The following is a 26,485-nucleotide window of genomic DNA, read 5'->3' on the forward strand; positions in this document are numbered from 1 at the left end:
TTTTTTTAAGCCCACAGCGTCAGAGGGGAAGGGGAACAATCAGGCCAGTCCTGCCGCCTTTCCCTAGAGATAAGGAAACAACTCTGCCCCAGGGAGAGGTAATGGACTCCTCCCCAGGCCTCTGTGCCCACCTCCCTCCTCCTCCCTCCTCCTCCCTCCTCCTCCCTCCTCCTCCCTCCTCCTCCCCAGCCCAGGCCCGCTGCCCTGCCTGCCTCCTTCGCGCGCTGAGCCAGCCTGCCAGCCTTTCTGCCCACACGTCCAGGCAGGATGGAATGAAGCAACCCTTCAACCACCGAGCCGTCCGGATCGAATGTGCTTTCACATTGCCATTCATGTTCGGGGTCTCGCCTTTAGATGAAAAGCGCTCCCTGCTCGGGGTCGTGCTGGAACCACGCTGTCCTCACGGCCCTCGGACCCACCTGGCACAGCACCAGGCTCCTCACAAACCTCTGAGGCGAAAGGATGCTGGCCCGGCTCCGAGGGCCAGGGTGTGCGGCCGCGTCTCCAGGAGGTCTGCTCGGCCTCGCTCCCGAGAACATCAGCTGCAGACGGTGAGCGCTGCTGACTGTCTAGTGTTCGCACCGTCAGGCCCCGGAAGTCAGACCCCAGCGGAGTTTGCACCTGAACGTGGAGGGAGGCGGAGAGTGGGGGCAACCGAAGGGCCGCAGCTCCGACTCCCGGCTCACAGCGCGCATCTCATGGGGGTCAGCGCCCAGCCCTGCTTCCCACCCAGTGGGTCTCGTGGTCGTTATGGGACGCTCCGGGGACATAGAGAGAGGAGAGAGAGGGGAGGCGGTCCCGCCGTCTCACACAGGCTGGGGCACCCGCAAGGGAGGACCTGGGAAAGCAGGGGGCGAGCTGCCAAGGGCGGGACTCATTGCAGTGAGGCGCCCCTACTTCAGCCCCGGATGCATCACCCCCACTTCTACCCATGCCTTTCCCCAGGGCCTTCCCTTCCCTCCTCAGATGGCGAGAGAATGGCGCTGCTCAGCTCGGCCCACCGGCGGCAGCGGCCCTCCGGGCAGCAGGCACAGCGCCATGGCAGGCCCCCGATGGACGTGCGAGGGGCGTGCTCCGGCCTCTGGGCAGAGGGACTGCGGCCCTCCAAGCCCTCTGCGCGGGGCAGTGCCCGAGTCTCGGAGGGTGAGTCCTGGAGTTGCATTTGGGCCGATGAGTCATTTAATGTGCGACGGACGAACCACACTTTGTTTTCTGGATTTGTTACCCACCTCAACTCCCAGCAGGAGCAGGGGGGCTAGAGCGCCCCCAGAACACGGACATGCCCTGCCTGGTGTCCGGGAGGGTGGCCTGGTGTGTGCCCACTCCCTCCCCGAAGCACAGCACGGCTCACACGCGGGCACTCCCGGCCGGAACCCCGCCTCTTGCGGCCTGACTGCAGACAGGACCCCGGCTTCTAACCCGTGTTTGAGACCTGGAGGGGCTGTGACAGCGCCAAGAGCCTTTCCCACGGCGGACTGGGAGTCTTCGAGGGGCGTGCGCACGGCATGAGTGCAGGTTCGCCGACGGTGCAGTCGGCTGGGCTTTGTGGGTTTACCTTCGTTTAAACAGACGCCTACAGCCGGAGCGCGAGGAGACGCTGAAATTACAAGGTGAGAGACAACCGCCTCCTTCCCGATTACGCCAACCCTTCCCGCTGCGGGGACAATTCGGGAGCAGCCGTCGCCGCGGCCCTGCTCTGACGGGCCGTCCCTTCTCTACTCCACGGCAGACACCGAGTCCTGGAGGCCGTGGCAGAGGGAAGCCTGTGACAGGGACCTGTGACCGAATGCGTGATTTTTTTTCCTGTTATATTTTTATTGATTTCAGAGAGGAAGGCAGAGGGAGAGAGAGAGAAACATTAATGATGAGAGAGAATCATTGATTGGCTGCCTTCTGCACACCGCCCTCTGGGGATCGAGCCCGCAACCTGGGCACATGCCTTTGGCCAGAATCGAACCAGGACCCTTCAGTCCACAGGCCGGTGCTCTATCCACTGAGCCAAGTCGGCTAGGGGATCCTCTTTCATCACTGATGTTTTTCTCTCTCTCCCTCTCCCTCTCCCTTCCTCTCTGAAATCAATAAAAATATATATTTTTTAAAAAAGAATAAGGAAAAAAAAAAAAAAGAATAAGGATGTTCCTATCATTCTTTCCCCTCACAAGTGAGTGTTTTGAGGTTCAAAAATAATGGATTGGATCCATATTAATCCATCTGGACAACTATACACAGCTTTTATTGTCTTGATTCAAATTCAGGTTGGACTGCTTCATCTAAAGCAGCGGTTCTCAACCTGTGGGTCGCGACCTCTTTGGCGGTCGAATGACCCTTTCACAGGGGTCACCTAAGACCATCCTGCATATCAGATATTTACATGATGATTCATAACAGTAGCAACATTACAGTTAGGAAGTAGCAACAAAAATAATTTTATGGTTGGGTCACAACATGAGGAGCTGTATTTAAAGGGCCAGAAGGTTGAGAACCACTGGTCTAAAGGGTTTCAGAATGACAGCAATTCTTGGCATAATCTAAGGTTGCAAAGATTGTTAAGTGGCTTTATTTGAAAGAGCTCATATTTTCAAATACATACACACCCATATATGTAGTTGCTACCGATGCACTGCATTTTCTACTGTGGAGAACAGGTAAAGATTTAAGGTCCATCAACTATAAAACCCATCGCTTGACTCCCCATTATTCTGATCCGTCTTTTTCATGTTCATTTTTGAAATTCAGGCTACTTGAATTAGTCATGTTTTAATAGTCCAGTATAATCAAGCACGAGTGAGCACGTGCGCATGCACACACACACACACACACACAGGAAAGCATATAAAACAGGGGAAATCTGAACACAGTTGGTGGATTGTGTCACTGCTAATTTTTTTGTTGGGATACTGTACTGTGGTATTGAAGACGTTATCATTGGGGAAAGTGGCTGAAGGGCACACAGGATCTCTCGATATTATTTCTTACAACTGCGTGAAAATCTACAATCATCTGTATATATAAAAGGCTAATATGCAAAGTGTCCCCTCAGGAGTTCATCCGGGAGCTTGATCACTCACTATGACATGCACTGACCACCAGGGGGCGGTATGGAACAAAGGAAGGGCCGGCTGGCAGCTGGGAAAGGAAGGCCCTGATTGTTGGCCAGGCTTAGGGACCCTATCCGTGCATGAATTTCGTGCACCAGGCCTCTAGTTTCAAAATACGAAGTTAAAGTAAAGCAAGAAAGAGAACAATATATTAAATTGCCATTTCGCTTTGTGTGTTTGCATCATCTATCTACACACAGCAGACACTCGCCTGCACCCACACACACACACAAGACCCATGTGTTTCCACATACATGCATTTCTGTGGGGACAACTAAGGCATCATCGACACTGATGCCTCCTCAGGAGGAAATCTGGAGAAACACGGAACGCACCTTGACTCTTCGTAGGGTACCTCTGCACCTGCTGCATGGTGTGCTATTGGAGTCGCTCATTCAAAAACCAATATGCTAAGAGCGAGGACAAAATAGACAACTTCAAGCCACATCCAAACAAACAGAAACAAATATATATGTAGCATAGCACGCAGTGCGAGCCCGGGGAGCCGGTAAGAGCCCGATTCGCCCAGCCGGCCACAGAGAGAGGCAGAGAGAGGACGGGAGAGGAGAGAGGCAGGGAGAGGAGAGAGAACGGGAGAGGAGAGAGGCAGGGAGGGGAGAGAGGCAGGGAGAGGAGCAAGCGCTTACGGCTGGAGACGCAATAGGACAGCCGGCAGTTGAGCCTGCGGAAGAGCTGCTTGTCGACAGGCCAGAGCAGGAGCGTGCAGAGCTGCAGGGCGTTGACGATGAGCCCCGAGGCGATGAACACGTAGCAGAAGACCAGATGGCACAGGAACTGCGACTTCAGCAGCCCCACGAGGTCCATGGCGGAGGCGCCTCTGGACAGCCGGCCCGCGGGGCGTCCTCCCGGAAGGCGAGCAGGCCGGGCTCCGGAGCGTCTAGAGACAAGCCAGTGGAGACGTCAGGGGCGTTGTATGTGCTTTTCTGTTCTAAGGCGCGTTTTAAGGGTTCTTAGGAAGGAGGGGAGAGGAAGCGGGGAGAGAACCATAATCGATGCACCCCCTCGGGGAGTGAGCCTGCGGCCCGGCATGTGCCCGGACCAGGAATCGAGCCAGGGACTCCTGGTTCCCGGGTCCACGCGTAGCCACTGAGCCACACCCGCTGGCGCTGTGTGCTCTAATAGTCAAGGGGAGACAAAAAGAAAAAAAGCCTCTTAAAAAACAGACTCTGGCGACAACATGCCCTGTGCGTTAGCTGACTTGTCCTTGTTTAGCGCCTTAGTGTGGGCACAGCCGCAGCCTTTCAGAACCGGAGCCCCTTGAGCTGCCCCGACACCCTGAGCGGGGGGCGCGGCTGTCACCTGGGAGGGGACGGAGACCCCGAGAGGCTGAGCCACGTGGCGGGTCCACAGCTCCACCACCGAGCAGTGGCCCAGCCCTGGGCTCCCTGCCCTCAGCCCCGCCAGCTCCCTCACCAGCGGGGCTCTCACAGCCGTGCCCACATCTCTGGGGTGCCCCCAGCTGCCGTCTCTGCCTGAATAACACTCTCCCCACACCCTCACCTCCCAGCTCTCACCTCATGCCCAGCTCTCAGCTCCTCCTGGCAAGACCTCCCTGAGTTCACACCGGCTCTGGGTGAGGTCACGGGGTGACCCTGGGGGCTCCACCTCCCCAGCCCCTGGACTAGGGTGCAGTGCGCACCCTCCACCCTTCACCCCCACCCGCTGTCACGCTCCAAGCACACGGTTATCTGGAGGACCAGGGGGTCTCCCCAGCTCTGGGCACAGGCTCTCCTCGGAGTCTCAGGTAGGAAGTAAGCTGAGGGCGTGCTCAGCCCCTGGAGAGCTGGCCCTGGGACCAGCCCCGCCGCTGGGCCCCTCAGAAGCCCTCCCAGCCTCTCTGGAGGTTTGGCATTTGCTTCCCCACAAAGGCAGGCCGCTTAGCCCTTAGCCCTGGCAGCCAGGTGCGTTTTGGTGTTGGCGTTCTGGAAGGAAGGCAGAATGACCCCGGCCCAAAACAAACAGGAGGACGTGTCCTCAGCCCTCAGCCCTCACCGTCTCGGGGACCAGCTCTAACTGAGTCGTCCCCGGTTAAAAACCGCCCTCCGCTGGCCTGGCCGGAGCCCGTATGCCACTAGCTGATTCCACGTTTTATGGAGCAGCCGTCTGGCCGACGCCCTGGACAGTACAAGATGCCATTTGAGCAGCCCCACTCCGCACGAGTCTTAAGTTACACTCGACTTCTTCATTCTGTCCTCGAGCTACCACCCTGCGTCTCGCTCTGATTTCAGGACGAGGAAAATAAAGGCGTCTGCGTTTCTACGGAGGAGCTGGTTCTGAGCAGCGTCTAGAGAAAACCCGATTCTAAAGGGCTCTTCTGCCTCACGCAGGGCGACCTCGGAGGAAAACGGACGGACACAGGGACAGCCCGCACCCTTTCCCCGCCGGGAGGAATGGGGGGTGGGGGAGAACTGGACGGGGGGCTCCGAAGGCCGGGCCCGGCTCCCGCATCTACAGGATGGAAAGCGCTAGACACCACGTGATCGAACAGTCACCATGTGGCCGGATCAGACACGGAGTGATTTACACACCTGACCTCATGACCTGCCCAACCCCACGGGGGGAGGATGGTTACCCGTTTCATAGACGGGGAAACTGAGGTTCCGACAAGGTCACATGCCAAGGTCAAATGGTGAGTGGACGTCTGGGACCCAAGCTCATCACTCGGCCACTATGACGCTGATGGTGACACGGCCGCCGAGGCCGCCAGGCTTCACGGGAGCTGGGCTTGGTTTGCCAACTCACGGCCCATTTCTCACTGTTGCCGAGCGACTGTCCTGCTTCCAGGCCCCATCACGCCCTCCTTCAGGGTAGACTGCCCCCTCTCCCAACCCCAGGCCAGCTCCCCCACAGCCCTGGGGTCCCGGGGTCTCGGGGTGCAGAGAGCTGCCTCAGTGTGCGCGTCTGCAGTCTCGGGGAGCCCCCCGCTCCTCGTTTCCACCAGCCATGAGCGCATGAACTATTTCCTAAGACGCTCGGTGGGAAGACATGTTTCAGTTACGTTCAAGCGTGGAAGTTTCCCAAAACTTTTCCCAAGTCCTGACACAAACCCACCAGCACGGAACCGGAACCTGACATGCTGCGAGGACAATTCACCTTCCAGGGGGAAGCGCCCACATGTCCGCTGCCGGGAGCGCATCCAGGGAGCGAGACCTTCACGTGCGGGAGGAGACAGGGTGGACGGGAATCGAAATCATTGCTATGATCTCCGCCACCATCACTGTCACGCGGGGTAGTGGCCCTCTGCTCCAACACACCTGTGAAGGTTGGAAACCCATGGAGGTCGCTGTCCCCATAGGTCTATCAGGTGGGGAAGGGGCCTGAGACCGCTTGGGCATATACTGTAGGAGATCTGGCCTCAGGCAGGCCCCTAACAGCTTCCTCCTCTGTCCCAGGAGCCCCTGACAGCCCCTCCTCTGTCCCAGGAGCCCCTGACAACAGTCCGCCCCCTGGAGGTGGTGGGAGAGTTCAAAGTGGTCAGGGTACCACAGGCCCTGCTGGGCAGATGCTGACCTCTGACCCATGGGTGGGCACATGGCACCCACCCCTGGGGTGCATGCCAGGGACTGGAGCTTGGAGGCAGCACTCTGCCGAGCCCACTGAGCGGGTGGTGCCCGAGGGTCCACTCAGAGCGGCCAATGAGAGGGACACGCAGCGGCCTTTCCTTCTCTCCCGTGTCTGCCCCAGCGACTGGCTCTTCACGCGGCTGGTCCCTCGCCATCCTCCTCCCACTGACCCTGGAGTTCTGAGAGCCTCCTGCCAGCCCAGCTTCCTGGGAGGGTGTGGGGACGTTGGGCGATCGATACGGCCAGATTTTAAAACTTTCATTTCTTTGATTTTCATAAAGGGATGCCAATGGGCCCGGGCCATTTCCCCGACTTGATTCATGCCTAATGGACGCGGAGAGAGAGTTATTAGAAAACAAATGCACTTAAATGCTTTCCGGGCATGAATCATTGATGGAGGCCAGGACTGCTGGGGTAAAGCCCAAAATAAGCTGACTTCCAGTACCCTTGTTTGGGGGGGGGGGGGGGGGGGCGGGGGAGCGGACCGCAGACACTGCAGCGCTCGGGGAGGAAGGATGCTTCTGGGGTCACGAGGACTGACTGTTCCTGAAAAGTTTCATAATGACAGCAGTGCTGGGATCAGGCAGGCCCGCGCCTGCTTCCCGACTTTAATCCGAGCTCAGGGAGAGGGGCCGGTCTGAGCAGCGAGCCTCGGCTTCTGCGGCAGCCGCAGGGACAGCTATTCTGGGACTCATGCGAGCGCGCATTAATTCACCGTGACTGTATTCATCCATCGCCTGTCCACGAAGCTACCCAGTCGGCCATTCAGTTAAAAATTCATTGGGCCTGGCCGGTGTGGCTCAGTGGTTGAGCATCCACCTAGGAACCAAGCGGCCACGGGTTCAAACAAATCCCGGTCAGGGCACATGCCCGGGTTGCAGGCTCAATCCCAGTCGGGGGCATGTAGGAGGCAGCCGATCAATGATTCCCTCTCATCATTGATGTGTCTTTATCTCTCTCCCTCTCCTTTCCTCTCTGAAATCAATAAAAAAAATATACTTTTTAAAAAGATCCAAACCGCCGAAACCGATTTGGCTCAGTGGATAGAGCGTCAGCCTGCGGACTGAAGGGTCCTGGGTTCGATTCCAGTCAGGGGCATGTACCTTGGTTGTGGGCACATCCCCAATGGGAGATGTGCAGGAGGCAGCTGATCGATGTTTCTCTCTCGTCGATGTTTCTGACTCTCTATCCCTCTCCCTTCCTCTCTGTAAAAAAAATCAATAAAATATATATAAAAGAAAAAAAAAGATCCAAATCATTAAAAAAATATCCAAAGCATTTGTTTTCTAATAACTCTCTCTCCGCGTCCATTAGGCATGAATCAAGTTGGGGAAATGGCCCGGGCCCATTGGCATCCCTTTATGAAAATCAAAGAAATGAAAGATTTAAAATCTGGCCGTATTGATCGCCCAACGTCCCCACACCCTCCCAGGAAGCCGGGGCCGGCAGCAGCAGGCTCTCAGAACTCCAGGGGCACTGGGAGGAGGATGGACAGGGACCAGCCGCGTGAAGAGCCAGTCGCTGGGGCAGACACGGGAGAGAAGGAAAGGCCGCTGCGTGTCCCCTCTCATTAAAAATAAAAAAGTCATTGGCTCTTACTTACTGCTACAGCTTGCCTCACACCACTGCAGTGGACTTCTGAAAGGGACCCCGGGGATGCTCAGAGCCGCTAGTGATGTGGAGAGCTCCATGGCCCCTGAACCACAGCCCTTCCCGGGAAGTATTTCCAGGCCCCAGAACTCCTCCCACTTCTTCCAAGATAAATCGGTGCTCGATAAATATTGATTCAAGCTGAATCTCTAGATCCCCAGATACATGTCATTTCCACACCAACAACTCTGAGTTGTCAGGAACAGTCTACAGAAGTGACAGCGTGAGCTGACAACATCCCGGGTTTCCTCCCACTCCAGTGCGCACGGGGCAGCGGAGGCAACCGTTTCTTCTCCCTGCGAAGGCCATGCAGGTAAGCCCGCACGACCCCTCTGACCCGCCACAGGGCGTGGCCCAGCCCGGCGCCCTCGCCCACCAGCACAGAAACCGCAGGAGGCAGTACACCCGACGGACAGGGAAACAACCAAAACGAAAGCAGAGTCCCACTTAAACCCCAACAGGGAGCTCCGACGTCGGCCGGGGAATGGAGTCAACATTTTCTTCCCCTTTAACACAGCGGTTCTCCACCTCCCTAACGCCGCGACCCTTTCATACAGCTCCTCATGCCGTGGTGACCCCCAATTTCATTGTTACAAACTGAACATAATGAAAGCATAGTGATTCATCACAAAAACAATATGTAATTATAGAAGTGTTTTCCGATGGTCTTAGGCGACCCCTGTGAAAGGGTCGTTCGACCCCCAAAGGGGTTGCAACCCACAGGTTGAGAACCGCTGCTTTAACACAAAGAATTTCCTATTAAAATACAAATCTGGTAGAAGTAAAGGAAACGATACTCACTAAGCCACGGATATTTTTAAAGGTAATTTCCCCCCATGATAACAGCATTTCACGTTCATTATATAAAAGTTGTAAAGTTCCTACCCCGGCTGGTGTGGCTCAGTGGGTGAGCCGACCTGTGAACCAGGAGGTCACGGTTCGATTCCGGCCAGGGCACATGCCTGGGTTGCGGGCTTGATCCCCAGTAGGGGGCGTGCAGGAGGCAGCCAATTGATGTTCTAGCTCTCTCTCTCTCACCCTTCCTCTCTCTGAAATTAATAAAAACAAATTTTGGGGAGGGAAAAGGTTGTAAGATTCTAAAATGTAGCAATGTCAGTGCCTGTTACAGCAAATGACATTGGGCTGTCTTCTTGGTCTCTGGTGAGTGCACGGCTTTTTCTTTTTCACCAGCAAAGCCACTGCGGACTTTTTACTTTTAAATATAGGTGAGCTCTTATATGAGATCAATGTCAACGTCCTTTCTTAACCTTCAGTGAGAGCCTCTTCCATGTCCACACCACAATGCAAACGCCCCAGCCGTCACGCTGGTGTGCCACAGTCATTACATCACTGCCGCATCGCAGCATATTTCGGCTTTTTTTCTTTTTTAATATAAGTAATGCAATGAGTAACTATTTGAGGCATAAAGCTTTATTTTTCTTTTCGATATTCGGGTTATGCCTTTAGAATAAATTCCCAGATACAGGATTCCTGGGTTCAAGGGACAAACATTTTAAGGCACCTGGTAAATGTTGCCAACTCGCTCTCCAAAGGCCTGTAGCTCTTTACGCCCTCACCAGCAATCTACAGAAATATCCCTCGCAGCACAAGCAGGCCAGAATTCACATTAACAGCACAAAAACCAGGATAACTTCATATGTCAGAAGTCGTGTCCCGTTGCTTGATTTTGCATTTTTGGGGTAGTGGGTGAAGCTGGATATTTTTTAAACAGTCATTGAACTACTGCTTTCTCCTTATCTTTTATCTCTCTATAAGTATTTATTTATCTATAAAAAGACCTATCTTTTTATCTGTCCTTCACTATCTCTTGCCTACAGATTTTCATTCCTGTTCATTTAGACCAGTGGTTCTCAACCTTCCTAATGCCGAGACCCTTGAATACAGTTCCTCATGTTGTGGTGACCCCCAACCATAAAATTATTTTCATTGCTACTTCATAACTGTAACTTTGCTACTGTTATGAATCGTCATGTAAATATCTGATATGCAGGATGTATTTTCATTGTTACGAATTGAACATCATTAAAGCATAGTGATTAATCACAAAAACAGTATGTAATTATATATGTGTTTTCCGATGGTCTTAGGCGACCCCTGTGAAAGGGTCGTTCGGCCCCCAGGTTGAGAACCGCTGATTTAGCGTGACCACCTTTTGCATCTGGTTCACTTTTATGTTTAGCTTCTTGGAGTTTTGGATCCGTAGGCAGAGCTGTGGTTTCATTTATAAAGTTCAGGAAGGTCTTCTTTCTACCCTTGCTGCTGCTTCCACGTCTCGCGTCCAGTCTTTCCATACGTAACTATGTGGTCCGCCTGGCATTAATTCTGGCTCTGATGCTTCAGGGGAATCAAATGGATCTATTTCCAAAAACTCACCCAGCTGTATCCAAGACATTTACTGAAAAACCCTTCCCGACTCCATCAGTTCACACTACAGTTTCGCACGGTCAGTACCAACCAGCACACTTTAGCCGCGCATTTTATCAATGAAACACTGGCATCGGGGCGCAGGGGGCCAGCCCCTTCGTGCCGTGATGAGGGACAAGGCAAGCTGCCCGAGAGCGCTGGGCTCGCCCTCCTCGGGCCCCCCCCCCTCCCCCCCGCCCCGCCCGGCTCCTCTGCGGCAGCGAAGGGTTCGCCTGCATTACCCACCGGCCCTTCCCAGGCTGGCCATGGAGCCCAGCGCCCACGGAGCCCAGCGTCCACGGAGCCCAGCGCCCACGGAGCCCAGCGCCCATGGAGCCCAGCGCCACGCGACCCGGGCAGCGAGAGGGGCCGCTCTCCCTCTCACGCGTCCCCACGCTCCAGGGCCTCGCGAGCTCTGACTCTGCAGAAACCGGCCCAGAGGATGGCCCGGCGGGAGGAAGCAAGCCGAGGGGGAGAAGTTCCGACTTTCCGGAGGATGGCGCCAAAAGCCAAGAAGGAAGCCCCTGTCCGCCCAGAGCCGGAGCCAAAGCCAAGGCTGGAAGGAAAGAAGGCAGCGTGAGGGGGCCCAGCCACAGAACACAGATCCGCACACCACACCTTCCGGGGCCCACACATCTGGGAAGAGCGCCCCCAGGAGAAACAGGCCTGACCACCGCCACCAAATCCCCGGCCGCCAGGTCAGCCGGGACGCAGGCGGGAGACAGCACGACACTGAGCTCCTTGTGGTGTCAAGGCCAACAAGCACCAGCCCAGTGGTCGGCAAACTCATCGGTCCACAGAGCCAAACAGCAACAGGACAACGACTGAAATGTCTTTTGAGAGCCACATTTTTTAAACTTAAACTATATAGGTAGGCACATTGTTATTAACTTAATTAGGGTACTCCTAAGGCTTAGGAAGAGCCACACTCAAGGGGCCAAAGAGCCGCATGCGGCTCGCGAGCCGCAGTTTGCCGACCACGGCACCACGTCAAACAGGCTGTGAAGAAGCTCTGTGACCTTGAGGTGGCCAAGGCCAAGGTCACACCCTGGTCAGGCCTGATGGCGAGAAGAAGGCGTGTGTTCGCCTGCCTCCTGACGACGATGCTGTGGATGTTGCCCACAGAACTGGGACCATGTACACTGATGCCAACTGCCTAATTCTACATATAAAAATGTTACCCTGTAAGAAAGGGGGGGCATATTATGGACCAGAGAGCAGGCACGGAAGCCTGGGGGTGGCAGGGCGCCTCGGCCGCCTTCCTAGGGTGCATCCGAGGGCCGGGGCCAGAGCTCCCACAGGACCCACAGGACAGGACGCCGACCCAGGAGGCCCGGACACGGGACACCGAGGCCGGAGGGGCAGCGGGCAGGGCCCAGTGCCGGCCCCGGGGCCGGAGAATTCCCCTTCCCACCAGGTTTGTTTGGCGGTTGCTGCTGGCGACAGTAAACAGTCCACCCCGAGGGTTCCTCAGCATGGAGGACTTCCTTGACACTCCATGGGGTCTGTGTGTCTTGAGTCAACCAGACTGTGGTTTTGCCTCTGCTTTTAGGTTAGGCCAGGGGTCCGCAAACTTTTTAAACAGGGGGCCCGTTCACTGTCCCTCAGACCGTTGGAGGGCCGGACTATAGTTTTAAAAAAACTATGAACACATTCCTATGCACACTGCACATATCTTATTTTGAAGTAAAAAAACAAAACGGGAACAAATACAGTATTGGTATTTGCATGTGGCCCGCGGGCCGTAGTTTGAGGACCCCTGATTAGGAGCTGCATCCGTGTCGGAGGCGAGCGTATCCTACATGAATTAGAAAGTTAGGAGTCATTACAAGTGAATACATAGGAAATGACGATGAAATATTAAAAGGAAGCCTGGGCAATTCTGCTCTTTCTAAAAATTCTTCTCGGAGTCGACATTCAGATTGGAAGAGAGAGCCATAGGAGGGCCAGGAGGGCCGGCGATGGGGACGTCGGTGCAGTGACAGACAGATGCTTGTCATACACAGAGTCACCAAAGACGTGTCCGTATGAGCCCACTTTTACAAGACAAAACAGTCAGCGGTTCTCTGTGCTCAGGAAGTATTCTGGATGCTGACTCATGGAGCTTTTATTCTACCAAGTGTTTACCACTTGGGTAATATATTTAGCTTTTTAAGAAAAAGTTCAAATTTTTACAGTGTTTCCGATTACTTAAGCATGCGAACATATAGGACTTGATACTGACAGTCCTCTGATGTATCAGTGAACCCATTTTACAGGTAAAGAATGAATGGCAGCTCGGGGAAGCTCTATGACTCGAATGGTTTGGCCGCTAATCTGTTTGGTCCGTCCTTCTCTGAGCCTGTTTCCTCGTCTAGCGTTCCCATCAGTCCTGCCTCACAAAACTGCTAAGGGTGAAAAATAGGACAACTGATCTGAAATACTACCAATGATGAAATTAAAGTGACAGATATGTAGGTCAGTTCACTGGCTGTCTTTTCCCCTGGCTTTGCTCTCTACATCCCTGCCCCCCTTCTGTTCACAGTAAGAAGTAACTAAGTGTCAGGGAATTTGGGGAGCACCCATCCTTACAAAACCTCGAGGTGAGAAGTATGGCTTAGCAGGTGGTTCACTGCTGGGGGACGTACCCCTTTAACCCTTGATCTAAGCTTTAGCCCAACAGTAAGTTCATTCTCAAAGGTCAGTAAGTACTGACTCGAATCAGAGAACAAGAAACGGGCTCATTGCCGAAAGCACATGCGTTCTGGATTAGGTAACACCCTTCACAGGACTTCCTGGTTTCTAAGAAAGCAAATCCCAGCAGAGTGGAGAGTTCTGGAAACACATGCTTCAAAAAAGCCAGTGCCCGGAGCTGCTCAGAAGCAGGCACACGCCCGCCGGCAGACCACGTCTCCCTGTCCCGAGGGAGGGACAGGCCGCCCCCGCTGCACACGCTAAGCCACGGGCACACGAACGAGGTCAGGACACTCGGGCTCCCGCAGTGTCCGAGATCAAGCCCCAAAGACATGAAAACGGAAGTCCACGCTCACCCCTGTATGTGAACGCGGACAGCAGCATTACTCATAGCCGCTGAGAGATGGGGAACAGCCCGTGTCCGAGAACTCTCCATACCTGGGATATTACTCAGCCACAGAGAAGCACGAATTACTGTACATTCTACAACACGGGAAGCTGCCTAATTGCCTTCTCCAGCGGAGAGGTGTGGACAAGGGACCCGGAAGGCTGGTGACCCTTGAGCCCCGGCAAAGGTCAGAGCTACGCACCCACTGTTTAGCGGAGACAATGGTAGCTGAAGCAACTTCCCTACCAGATAGTCATGTACATCCTTACTGATAAGACAGTCTGCCTGTTACTGAACTTGCCTAAGGGCTATGGGTGGATCCCAAACTCAATCAGAGGATGGCAAGGCCTGAGCACGAGCGGAGTCCATCCTCTTGGGATGGGCTCTTGCCTGGCCCCCCAATATTTCCAAATTATTTCTTGTCTCGTCTCTTTCATGTGCGTGCGCCCCCTCTTCCAGATCCTGAACCCCGAGCCATGCGGGATGTGGGGGAACATACACAAATCTCAGAAACATGACACCGAGTGAGAGAAGCCAGGCCCCGAGGCCCCCCACTGTGTGACCCTGTGGACTGGAATGCCAGGAGCGGGCCCACCTAGAGGAAGCAGAGTAGCGGCTGTCCCACGGGAGGGGCAGGGAGGGGCTGGGCGCTGACGGCCTAGAAGGGTGGGTTTCTTTTGGGGTCAGGAAAATATCCTAAAAGTAGAAAGTGGAGGTGCTTGCACAGCTCTGAATAGGAACATACTACAAGTCATTAAACTGTATACTTTCAGTGGGAGAACTTTATGGTGTGTGATTATACCTCATAACATTGTTTAAAAAAACCAAGTCGTGGGCCGACAGAAGATCAGGTGTGAGCAGGGCCGGCTGGCAGTCCCCGGGGCTGGACGCACACACGGGCACGGCTCCTGGGAGTGGCTGAGGCCCCGCGATGGGAGGAGGCCGAGGGCCATGCCAGCGCAGGAGCAGGCCCTCTCCCCTCGCCAGCCGGGAGCCGAGTGGGACGGCAGTGTCCGCGCGGTGACGGCAGGGCCACCAGGACGCTGTGGGGCCTCCCAGCTGCTGGTCTGATCTCCCTGGGACTGGGGCCTGAGGTAGGAGGGGCCGTGAGAGCAGCCTGTGGACAAAGGCTCTGGGATACTTGGCAGGGAGCCCGAGGAGCCGAGGGAAAGCAGCCCGGCGTCCACGCCGCCACCTGGGATGACCAGGCCCTGCGCCGAGGACCAGAGGAAACCTGGGGGGCTCAGACGTGTCTCCCCTCACAGAGGCTGCCTTTGGTTCCAGACCACGCTCTTCCGGGACTTCCTAGTTTCCAAGAAAGTGAGTCTGGCCCTGGCCGGTGTGGCTCAGTGGATAGAGTGTCAGCCCGAGGACTGAAGGGTCCCGGGTTCGATTTCGGTCAAGGGCACATGCCTGGGTTGCGGGCTCCATCCCCAGTAGGGGGCGCGCAGGAGGCAGCCGATCAATGATTCTGTCTCATCATTGATGTTTCTCTCTTTCTCCCTCCCCCTTCCTCTTTGAAATCAATAAAATATATGAAAAAAGAAAAAGAAAGCGAGTCTACTGGTGTTGCATTCCTCTCGGGTCCTGAGCGCGACTGCTTGCTTCTGCTCACTCCTCCCGAGGCACCCACAGAAGTGCAGGGCCACACTGGCTCCAGCAGGCCCCCCAGGGTGACGTTCAGGTGACATTTCAGGACTCAAAGGCGCAGGAGAAATGACCCGGGAGCTGCAGAAGCAGCCGCCCCTCGACGGCCACGGGAGCAGAGCTCCGAGAACCGGCGGGAGCAGAGCTGCGCCCAGCGGGAGGGCGTCTGTGCCTCCCGCACCCCAGGGGCCAGCGGGCCCGCACGCAGCAGATGCTGACGGAGGGAGTTTGTGAATGAAAGCTGGTGGCCGGCCAGAAGCGTCATTTAGTTAATGAAATCAGCGGGGAGATAAATAATTGAAGGGAAAGCAATGGGTCCATTGGTTTGGCAACATCAGAATGTTCACGTTTCCTGAGTGTAAAACAAACGAGCCAGCAAGACAGGCGTTCAACCCCTTACTAGTGTAGCATAGTGAGACACTAGGGAAATCTCAGGACAAGGAACAGGGAAACTGAGGCAGGTGGTGAAACAGCAGTTTGCAGCCACCTAGTAAACCCATCTTCCCTAAACCAAGGACACTTGGGAGTAAATGGTTTGCTCTTCTCCTCCCCAGCAGAGGGTGAGTAGCTTAAACACCCCCTCCGGAGACAGACAGCAGAAGTCCAGTCAGTGCCTGTTGTGCCACCGCCCAGGACAGATTAAGAGAATAAATCTCATTTTGGAACATCAGCATAAAACTGATGAATATTCTACTAATCCTCCCCTAAGTGCCCAGCCCGGGGCCCTGCACCCCGATCCCAGCCCAGAGCCCAGCCCAGAGCCCAGCCCGGAGCCCAGCTGGGCAGGGAGGCTCGAGCTCCCGAAGGCACGTCCTCTGGGGCCCGTGAAGCAGGAGCAGAGCTGCTCCAGACCCGACCGCCTTCAAGACAAATGGCAGTCCGGGCGTTTGGGAGACCAGCAGCGGGAAAGGGGGAGGAAGTCCCCGTCTGGCTAAAATGGAAGCCCGTATGAATAATTGAAATAATCAGGCACATTTAAAGTCTCTCTCTGTTTCCCGACTTGGACTTTAAACCTATTATTTCTCTAGAAATGGAGGCCAAATGAGGATTTTAGTGACAGCAAGGCTTCCAGTACGTCGTCGGGTCTCCATAACCTCTTCCATTTCCACAGGATGCGGGCGGGGTGGGGGGGGGGGGGAGCGGGGGTTAGAGACAGAATCCCTGCACATTTATAAGTGATGGAAGGTCCTTTCACCCTGAAGGGCCCGGAGAAAATTCGGGAAGGAATGTGTCGCACCAGAAGGCGAGAGTCTAGCTCTTTTTTTAAAATAGATTATTTATTTTTATTTTTTTAAAATATATTTCATTGATTTTTTACAGAGAGGAAGGGAGAGAGATAGAGAGCCAGAAACATCCATGAGAGAGAAACATTGATCAGCTGCCTTCTGCACGCCCCCCCAGTGGGGATGTGCCCGCAACCAAGGTACATGCCCTTGACCGGAATTGAACTTGGGACCCCTGAGTCCACAGGCCAACGCTCTACCCACTGAACCACACCGGTTCAGTGAGAGTCTAGCTCTTTACAGACCAGAGGCCCAGGCTGGGCTCGGAGCAGGTATTCCTGGCCCAGTGGCTGCGTGAGAACTCGTCAGGGGCAGAACAGAATATGGGGGGCCAGCCATCAGCTATAAGAAATGTTAACCACGCTGCGAACCGCATTGTTTTGCTCTGATTAAAGGAAGGACGTTCTAACCTGGCTGGGAGTTGTACACCCTTCCCTCCCCCACCCCTACCCCCAGCCCGGGAGCAGCCCATCCCAGAGCCGCCTACTCTCATGGAAAGATTAACAACCCTGTTGCCCAAACAAAGGAGTCCCGCCCACATTGCCTGAAACCATTAAGCCCATTCTAACTCCTCTAGCCGACCTTCCCCTGTCGGCTCTGTCCTTCTACCCAACGGGAGCAGCCGCTGATGGGGGTGCAGCACAGATGTCTGTGGGTGACCGGCTGCTCCCCCACGCTGCCAGCAGGCCTGGAATAAACAAACGCTCAGAGGTGACTCAACCCTGTCTCTGCTGAATTGGCTCAAGGAGTGACAGGCGGCTCAGGCCCATCGGTTGTCTGGTTTCCAGATAAGCCAATCTGTGCCTCAGTTTCAGGTCAGATAAGAAGATAATTCACGTCCCACTGGGCTGGAGTCCCCACGAAATGAGATAAGACCAATGAGATAAGCCAGCTGCGCTCTCAGCACGGGCGGTGCTGAGGGAAAGGCACCTCAGCACCATTAGCATCGAAGGCATAAACGATTTCCCTCCAAAGCGAATGCCAGTGAGCGAGCCGCAAGGAGAGCGTGACAGAGAAGTACCCCAGGCGGCCGGCGGCCTCGCGGCCAGTGACCTGAGGCTGCGCTCCAGCTCCTAGTTCAGTTCTCAGGTCCCCCGCCCAGGTCGGCTCGCTCCTCCCCAGACTCTAAAAATGCTCCATTGGGGTCTGTCTCATCCCCAGCAGAACGGCCTGGCTCCTCTGTGCCCGGGGCGTGGCCCACCGCAGGCTGGTGTGGGATTGCGGAGGGCATGCGGTGAGGGTTCTGGAACTGCAGGGAAGTTGGAAGCACAGGCCTGCCCGGCTCATGCCCACAAGCTGGCCCTGGAGGGGAGAAGCCAGCTGACAAGAGTTGGCCACCCGGCCACCCGGCACCAGGCCGCCCAGCCACCTGGCACAGGGACACCTGGAGTGCACCAGCCTTGGGCTGGGAGGGGCCTTACCTTAGCTGGGGCCTAGGCTGGTCCCAGGACCTGCAGGGAAGCGCCGTCTCCTCCCAGTGAGAAGCAATGGAGACAGAGGGAGGGTGAGTGCTGAGGCCAGGGAGTCTCTGTGGGAGCTGGGTGTGGAGCCCCGGAAGCTGGGACTCCATTCGCGGGGGGGTGTGGGCTCTCACCTCTTTCTGTAGATGCTAATCCCTTCCACGGAGGGAGGGGCGGTCCTCCTGGGAGAGGAGGAGGGGCAGGCGGGCCTTGGAGTTCTGGATGGCCAGTGGGTGCGGGGCCACCACCCGCCCCGCCCAGCAGGCTCCAGGCGACCTGGGTTACAAGGTGACTCCCCAGGCAGGTTTGGCCCCAAGTCCCAGCGCTTCTGCTTGCGTAGCTGCCCTTTGCTGGTTCCATGACTCCCAGCTCCTGTCTCTTTACGAGTGTAAATGCCTGACTTGCCCCTTTGGTTGGACGGGTCTCTGTAACCCTGGTGAGGGCACGCCCATCCTGGGGTGGTCTGCTGGGATGGGGGGGGGGGGCGACCTGCCGGATTGCAGGGCAGCGGGAGTCCCTAAGGCAGAGGTTGGGGGTGGGAGGGGGAGCCCTCCAGGGGGCATTTGGCAATGTCTGCAGCATCGGGGCTTGGGGGGACGCTCCTGGCGTCTGGCAGAGAGAGGCAAGGATGCTGCTAAATATCCCACAATGCACAGGGCAGCGCCGGCCATGAATGATCATTTGGCCCCAAATGTCAACAGGGTCAAGACCGAGAATTTGCCCGACAAGAACGTCACCGGGGAGGACCTGGCTGGAGGCCCCGGAGGCAGATCTGACCGTGACCTCTCTCCTTTCAGGGCTGGGGCAGGCCAGGCGCAGCCACAGTGCGAGGAGGGCCCACGCCAGGGCAGTCGTTAAGATGGAGTGAGGCAGACGGCACCTAGAGAGAGGGACGCTTATGGAGGATGACTGGGACGGAGGGAGAGGTCAGGACCCGGGCCAGGCATTCGGGGCAGCACGAGGGTTATGCACATCCGGGAAGGCCTGGCCACCTCTCCTGGCTGCCTCCCTCCCGGGGCCAGAGAGGGAAGCAGAGGGAGGAGCCAGGACCTCTGACACCTGGAAGGAGGAGGGTTTCGGTGATGCAGTGACTGCCTGTGGACCAGGGTAGCGGCCGGGTGGGGTGGGGCATGGGGTCTGGGCAGACTCTAACATTTCACCAGCCTGGTAACCTCTGGCTGCAGGGAGGTGCCGGCTCGGGGGAGCTGGTGAGGGTGGGAAAGACCACACACAGCCCGGTGCATCCTCGCTCCCGTTTGCCTCCCAGGATTGGTCTAAGGTGAGCACTGGCCGTCTGCTCAGACAACCCTGCCTTTAACCTGGAAGTACATGCTGACGACCAACAAGAGGAAAGAAAGCCCCTGAGCCTCCACCACAGCCGTGGGGATCCTGAGAGCGGCCCCCAAGAGCAACCTCTCAGCCAAGTTCAACCCTCGGGTCAAGGCAGGCGGGAGACCAGTTCACATGTAATTGACGGGCTGTCTCGCCCCAGGCCTTTCCCTGCCCGCCACGTGCCCAGGGGCTAAGCCACAGGGAAACAGCCCGAGCCAGAGCGGCGGCTCCCGAGCTCTGCTCCGTCTCCCCGAGTCCCGGGCGCTGCTCTCTCGGCCAGTGTTCCTGTGCGTTTAAAGGCTGGGGAGAGGCGGCGTTTAAGGGGAGATCTACATGGCAGTAGCTGCTGTCAGTCCAGAGACATGTACTGCACGTCTGCTGTGTGCAGGCCTGTGTGGGCCTGTGCGGGCCCTGGGGATGGACGGACGAAAGGACGTCTGGGTTCAGATGTCAGCCCTGGTCCTCATGGCGACAGGGAGGGGGGTGGGGAGGACCCTTCTCTAATCTTTACTCCCTTTATCTGTAGATGTAACGTGATCATCGCCTGTGCCCGCTCCGTTTGTTAGGACGGAGTGAATGAATCGATGCACAGTCTCAGCCTGGCACCCAGGAGGCCCTCGGCGAGCGGGGCCTGTGCTGGTCCTCATGTCCCTCGGGGGCGGCTGGTCACCTGACTCTGTGGCTCCGGCAGGTGACCTGTCATCGCCCAGACCCCGGAATAACTCCTGCAGGAATTCCAGCGTCCGGTTTCAAACTACCACAAAGTTCAAAAAGCGCCTCTTCTTTCTCGGACCCTGCACAGAAGTGACCATGAAGTCGCTGCGAGGCAGGACTCCAGCTCAGAGGGGAGATCTGGTCAACCCGAGTCTCTGGGCAGCTTCCTGCCTCAGGGAGAAGCCATCTCCTCTGAGAGCCAAATGACGAAGGAGGAGGAGGAGGGGAACCTGCCAACTTCTCCCGGATCCTGCAGCCGGGCCAGCAGAGGCGGGCGGCGCTCCAGATGGACTTGGCCACGCTGCCCACGGAACTTCCACACGGAAGGCAGGCGCGATGTGAGCAAACAATCGCACCCAGAGGCGCCCAGACCTCAGGAAACACAAACAGGAAGTAGGGCAGCAAGGTCGCGACCTTTGGGATTCGGGGTCATTCACTGAGAGTGTGGAAAGCTCCTTGGTTTTGTGGGAATGAGGCATCGACGGGAGGTGTGATGGGAACTCCGGCTCTAGGCTCTAAGCGGCAGGAAGATGTCTAGGGAGCCCATGGGCCGGACACAGGGGGAGTTGCCCTTTGAGAGGCTGCACCTGGAGGTCAGCGGGAGGGGAGTCCACAAGGGACTCGCCAGGAGAGACCCCCTCGCGCGGCCTGCACAAGCCTCTGCACGCTCTTGCCCTCTGTCCCCAGCATCAGAAACCCCGCTTCTTCCCTTCGTTCATCCGCAAATGTTTACTGACGCCGGCCAGAAACTCAGCCAACGGGGAAGATATAAGAAAATTACAAGACGCACAAGTCAACTGCTAACCACTCTCTCCCTCTCTGCCCAGCACAATCCAGGTGCCGAATTGCTCCATAATAAAACAAGCACCCAGTGCCATTAGCCATAAGCACCTCTGTCAAAAATAGCACCCCTGACCTAAGGGGCTGTGTCTGCCTGCTAGGGCCTGGGGCTCTTTTAGGGAAGAAATGGTTTCTCTCCCACTTGTTTCTATATCCGTAACATATAGTGCCCGACACATGACACGCAACATATTTTGAGTGAAAAAATGAATGGTGGACAGATGATGAGTGTATGTATGGCTGCATGTATTTTTGAATGAATGAATGAATGAATGAATGAGTGTGACTGAAAGGTAGGACTGAGGGTCAGAGGAAGTAGAGCAAACCAGATGGGAGTAACGGAATGAAGGCCAAATGAAAACACGTAGGAAATCTTTATGGAGCAAGAGTGCGTCTTAAAAATAGAGGAAGGAGGGTTGGATAGATTGTTCCATGACAATGTTCACCAGAAATGGTTCTTATTTTAAAACATTTCCTCTTATTCAGTCATTAAAACAAAGATCAGCCAGTCACGGTTTCCCCCTTAAAATCTTTCAGTTAGTTGAAAACAGTTGCTATTTATTTGTTATTGATTGATGAGAGAGAGAGAGAGAGAGAGAGAGAGAGAGAGAGAGAGAGAGTGATTTGTTGTTCTACTCATTGATGCGCTCATTGGTTGATTCTTGTTTGTGCCCTGGTGGGGGAATTGAACCCGCAACCTTGGGGTATCAGGACGACGCTCTGACTGAGCTACCTGGACAGGCCCCAAACAGTAGCTATTTGCACTGTACCTGTTTGTACTCACAATGTGGCCACAGCACCCGGCAAGTCACAAATGCACCGTAAATCTTGTTAAGCCTCCTCTTTCCCCCATCCGCACCTGAAGCCAAGTTTCAGATCCCACAGATTCCCACGGGTTCCCACGGGTTCCGTGCAGGGCAGATGACGGAATCGGAGTGCCAGGCTCCGGGCAGTGGCAATGACTCTGAGGCTTGATCACATTTCTCTAAACATTTCGGTGTCAGAAACCATTCAGAACTGTGAACACACATCTTCCTTACCCATCAGACCTTCTTTTCAGAGCACAGCGGATCCCACAAAACGCAACAGGTTTGCCGCACGCTCATCGGAGCCCCCACAATCCCCCGCGACGGCGACGGTCCATGTGATTAGAATGAGCTGTGGGCACGTGTGAGGTTTTCCCAGATTCCTTCCTCGTTTCGAGTCTGACTTGAGCACAGCCTTCACTTCGTGAGCTTCCGCTCGATCTGGGTCAGGAAGGGCTGTGCCTCCTGCTCACACGTCTTTCTCCTACCGACCCGGCTTGTTCGGCTTCAAACAACCTTCTGTCCCTGAATCTGTATCCACTAGTCCTTCCCACCAGCGGACAGCGTTCCCGCCCTATTCCCACAGGAAAGACAGCCTTCCCCTTGAACTGGACCGGGTCCATCTCTTAGCACCCAGCCCTGCCCCTGGGGCCCCGCCGCCTCCTTGGGGGGGGGGGGGGGGGCGGTCCGCCTCCTCCCCTTCAGACCTTCAGCACCTCCCGTCCCACTCCTCTCCCTCTTGGTGCTGCCAAGGGTCAGGAAGCCCCAATTCCGGACGCCATTAATGCCGGGGTTCTTGCCCCAGCATCTAGAAGGGTTCAGGAATCTGGAGAAGGGGCCGTGCGTAACTTAAAGGGTCCAGAGACGAAATATAATTTCGAAAGGCATTGGGGGTCAGAGGAGGCTAGCTAAAAGGAGCTAAGTTCTCCTCCTCTCAGGACCCCATGCTTTTTATTAACACAACTTGTCCTGAGGCGAGGTGCAGATATACACTTCAAAGCGTCAGGTTTCCTATACAGAGTCCATGGTCAGAATGAGGGAATTAGCCTACGGCTGTTCCGGTGTTTGGCCAGTAGGAGGCAATAACATGTAGATTAAGGTGCCCTGAGCCGTCTGGCAGCAAACAATCATCCCTTTTCAGGTTTGGGAAAATGCCCTCAGCCATTCCCAACAGGGGACAACATATATGACTCAGCCCTTGTTGAGTCCTCAAGTTCCATCAACCTTTCGATGAAACTCTTGCAATTATGACCTGCTGGAACTGGCTTCCGGCATCTCCCCAGTCCCTAGCCTCCTCCTCCTTCTTCCCCTCCTCCCCTCCTCCTCCTCCTCCTCCTCCTCCTCCTCCTCCTCCCCTCCTCCTCCTCCTCCTCCTCCTCCTTCCCCTCCTCCTCCTCCTCCTCCTTCTTCCCCTCCTCCCCTCCTCCTCCTCCTCCTCCTCCTTCTTCTCCTCCTCCTCCTCCCCTCCTCCTCCTCCTCCTTCTTCCCCTCCTCCCCTCCTCCTCCTCCTCCTCCTCCTCCTCCTCCTCCTCCTCCTCTTCCTCCTTCCCCTCCTCCTCCTCCTCCTCCTCCTCCTCCTTCCCCTCCTCCACTCTGTGGGCATGTACGGGTGTCCTCAGGCCTAGCTGGTGGATTTAAATGTGAGAGCACAGACCCAGCTTCCATTTGCTTCACAAAGGTCACCGCACCCGGTCCGAGCCCGCAGACAGTGGGACCCGCTGCTAGGGCGACCGGCCCCACTGCAGAAGCGGTGTCCGTGGCGGCCCCTCCGGGCGAGCCTAGCTGTGCCTCTGCAGCCCCTGCCTGCCCCAGGTCAAGGCCAAGGAGCACTGTTAGCCTCCGCTCTGCGGCTCCAGGACGGATGTTATTTCTATGCCTGGCTGTGCTTCCAGAGGATCCCTGGCTCTCTCCGAGGGCTCCGTCCCACGGCTCTTGTTAGCTCGGTTCCAGGGTCTGGACACCCAACAGCGCCCCCGTCCGGGCTTCCACCCCAACCCTGCCCACCTGTGAGCGCCGCGGGTGTGTGCGTCTCCCGAGGGCCAGTGACGGGCACACGGCTGTGGGCATCCAGGACCCGCCGGCCCTGGCACGCGCCCTCAGAGCGAGGCGAGTCCTGTGCACGCTGTGCGCTTTCTCCCTCTAACTCGCTCTCTGCCTCCCCCACCCCCCCTTAGTCCTGCTCAGCCCCGCCCGGCCGGTCAGCCCCATTCAGGTAACTCCCGGCCGGCCGCGGGCGCGCTGCCCAGTTTAAAATCCCAAGTGACGACAGGGTTAGACAGGCTCTGGGCACGCAGACCCTCCTGGAGCCCGCCTGCCCCGTGAGGGTCGCTGTGAGGCCCTCGTGGTGCTTCGCCTCCAGGAGCAGGGGGCCCTGTGCGGCCCGCGGCCTGCACTGATCTTTCCCACCGCAGCTGATGGTCAGAGCCGAGGGCGAGCCGAGAGCCGCTCTGGGCCGGGGAAATGCCTGGTAACGGGCAGCGCTCTCTTCATGGACGTTCCTGGATGTGCGAATAAAACGCCAGTTCCTCTCCCCACCTGCAATAGGCCCAGCGGCCCGTCTTTCCAATGCACACGTAATTTCATTCTAATCACATTAATGCTGCTTATTACTCGACGAGACTCACCCTCATGTTTCATATTTTTCCTGCACATCAATTCTTTATCTCCCCATTGAGGGTATTAACAAGGTTCAGTAGTTTTAACAGGATTTCCGATTTGCCCCTGTTGTCCCTACACACACACACACACACACACACACACACACACACACACCTACACCACCTGACACACACCTACACACACTTATACACACGCCTATACACATGTACACACACACCTACACACACAGCTATACATATACCCACTCACCTATACACACACACACACCTACACCACCCCAGACACCCATAAACACCTACACACATACACACACATCTACACACACCCATACACATGCCCACACACACACCTATACACATACTCACTCACCTATACACACACACACACCTACACCACCCCAGACACTCACACACACCTACACACACATCTATACACATACCCGCTCACCTATACACACACACACACACACTCTCACACTCTGAAACGCACCGCCCGCACCTGGGCCCTCGCCTCACCACACTTTCTTTCCAGGAGGAGCTGGGCCAGCACCGCAGGGGGGGACCCTCTCCCAAAGCTGAAGGCGAAGGCGCAGGCCTGCACCCTCACTTGGGAGTGGGAGGCGGGGGGTGGGGGTGGGGGACCCGCCCAAGGCGCACGCTGACCTCCCTTGTTCCCCTCAGGTGGTTGAACTTGGACTTGATGCTAATAGGTTCAGCCTGGAGCAAAGAGCTCCTCTGGATACTGAGGCTCTGGGACGCTGAGCAGAGGGTAGCATGTCCAGGGCTGATCCACCGCCTCCTAAAAGTTCCTCCAGGCCCACCCCCACCCCATGAGGAAGCGCGTCTCCCCGCCCAGGGCTGATCACAGCACGGCCCGGTCCTGAGACCCGCTCCCTTCCTACAGGGACCCAGGTGGGGAGCCTCGCCCAGCCCAGAGCGGCCCTTCCATTCCTCGACAGGACAGAGACGCACAGCCACAATCAGGTAAATAAAGCGGCGGCTCGCACCGTCTCCTTGACAACTCCCCTCCCCCGCCCGCTGTGACAGGGAAAAACCAAAGCCCGGCGAGGAGGGGCGGCGGGGCCCAGCCGAGCGGCTCCGGGAAACGCGCATCAATCACTGCAGGGCGCTCGGGTAGTATTTTTGTGGTTGCCATAGAAACGCCAGGGAGGGCAGACCGTGTTGCGGGACACAAAAGAGGCCCCTCCGCACCGGGAGCCCTCTCCCCGCTCCATCTCCCGCAGGACGCATGCTGGCGGCCGCGGGGGTCGGCGCGGCGGGGCGGGGCGGGGCGGGGCGCGGAGCCCGGGCAGCGGCGGGCATCCTCGCCGGGCGAGGAGGGCGCGCCCCGCGGGGCACAAAGGGCCGGTCCGGGCGCCGCGCAGCCCCTCCGCCTTCCGCGCTGCCCTCCACGTCCCCGCGGCCGCCTCACTTCCTCTCCTCCCTCCACGTCCCCGTCCCACCTACCCTTCCACGGGTGTCAGGAAACCAGCCAGGAGGGGAGGGTGGCCGGGGGGCCCCCCGCGCAGGGGAGCGGCGCCCGGACGCACGTACCTGCCTCCTGCAGCCCCTGCAGCCCTGCAGCCCGGCACGTGGACTCGGCGGCCGACGGGAGGCAGCGGCGCGCGCGGGGACGGCCACCACTTTCTGGGCTGCAACCAGCCGGCGCTGGGCAGAAAGGCGAGGCTCCACCCCCGGGGTGGGCCCTTCGGGGGAAAGTGGTCCTCGCTGACGTCTCTCCCCACCCATGTCACTTCCTTTTAAAGCTACAATCGCGCCGCTTCGGAGGGAGGAGGCGCCGGGAAGCGTGAGTCACCGGCCGCCTCCAATGAGGGCGCGGGGGCCCCTCGGCTCGCGTTTGAATCGCAGGCCGGAGAAGCTGCCAGAACCCGAGACAAAGCGCGCGGGGTGGCCTTCCTTTTCCGGCCCGTCTCCCCGATCCTGTGGCACCCCGACCCCGAAGGGCGC

General features: G+C 56.8%; 1 protein-coding gene across 2 annotated transcripts in view; it reads right to left on the reverse strand.

Moving 5' to 3' along the window:
* The window catches only part of AGPAT4 (1-acylglycerol-3-phosphate O-acyltransferase 4), a 54,819-nt gene extending 28,572 nt beyond the window's left edge, over positions 1-26,247 (reverse strand). Inside the window, exons 1-2 of one of the 2 annotated variants that reach the window (XM_081094586.1) lie at positions 26,072-26,247; positions 3,746-3,996 (exon numbers count right to left, since the gene is read on the reverse strand). In XM_081094586.1, the coding sequence (XP_080950712.1) occupies positions 3,746-3,923 (178 nt within the window). In that variant the 5' untranslated portion in view covers positions 3,924-3,996; positions 26,072-26,247. Of the gene's footprint in view, positions 1-3,745; positions 3,997-25,984 lie in introns of both variants that reach the window. The other variant, XM_081094587.1, reaches the window with a different exon arrangement.
* Between the last annotated feature and the right edge of the window lie 238 nt (positions 26,248-26,485).

The sequence above is a fragment of the Myotis nattereri genome (assembly GCF_964212035.1).
Source record: "Myotis nattereri genome assembly, chromosome: 6".
NCBI lineage: Eukaryota > Metazoa > Chordata > Mammalia > Chiroptera > Vespertilionidae > Myotis > Myotis nattereri.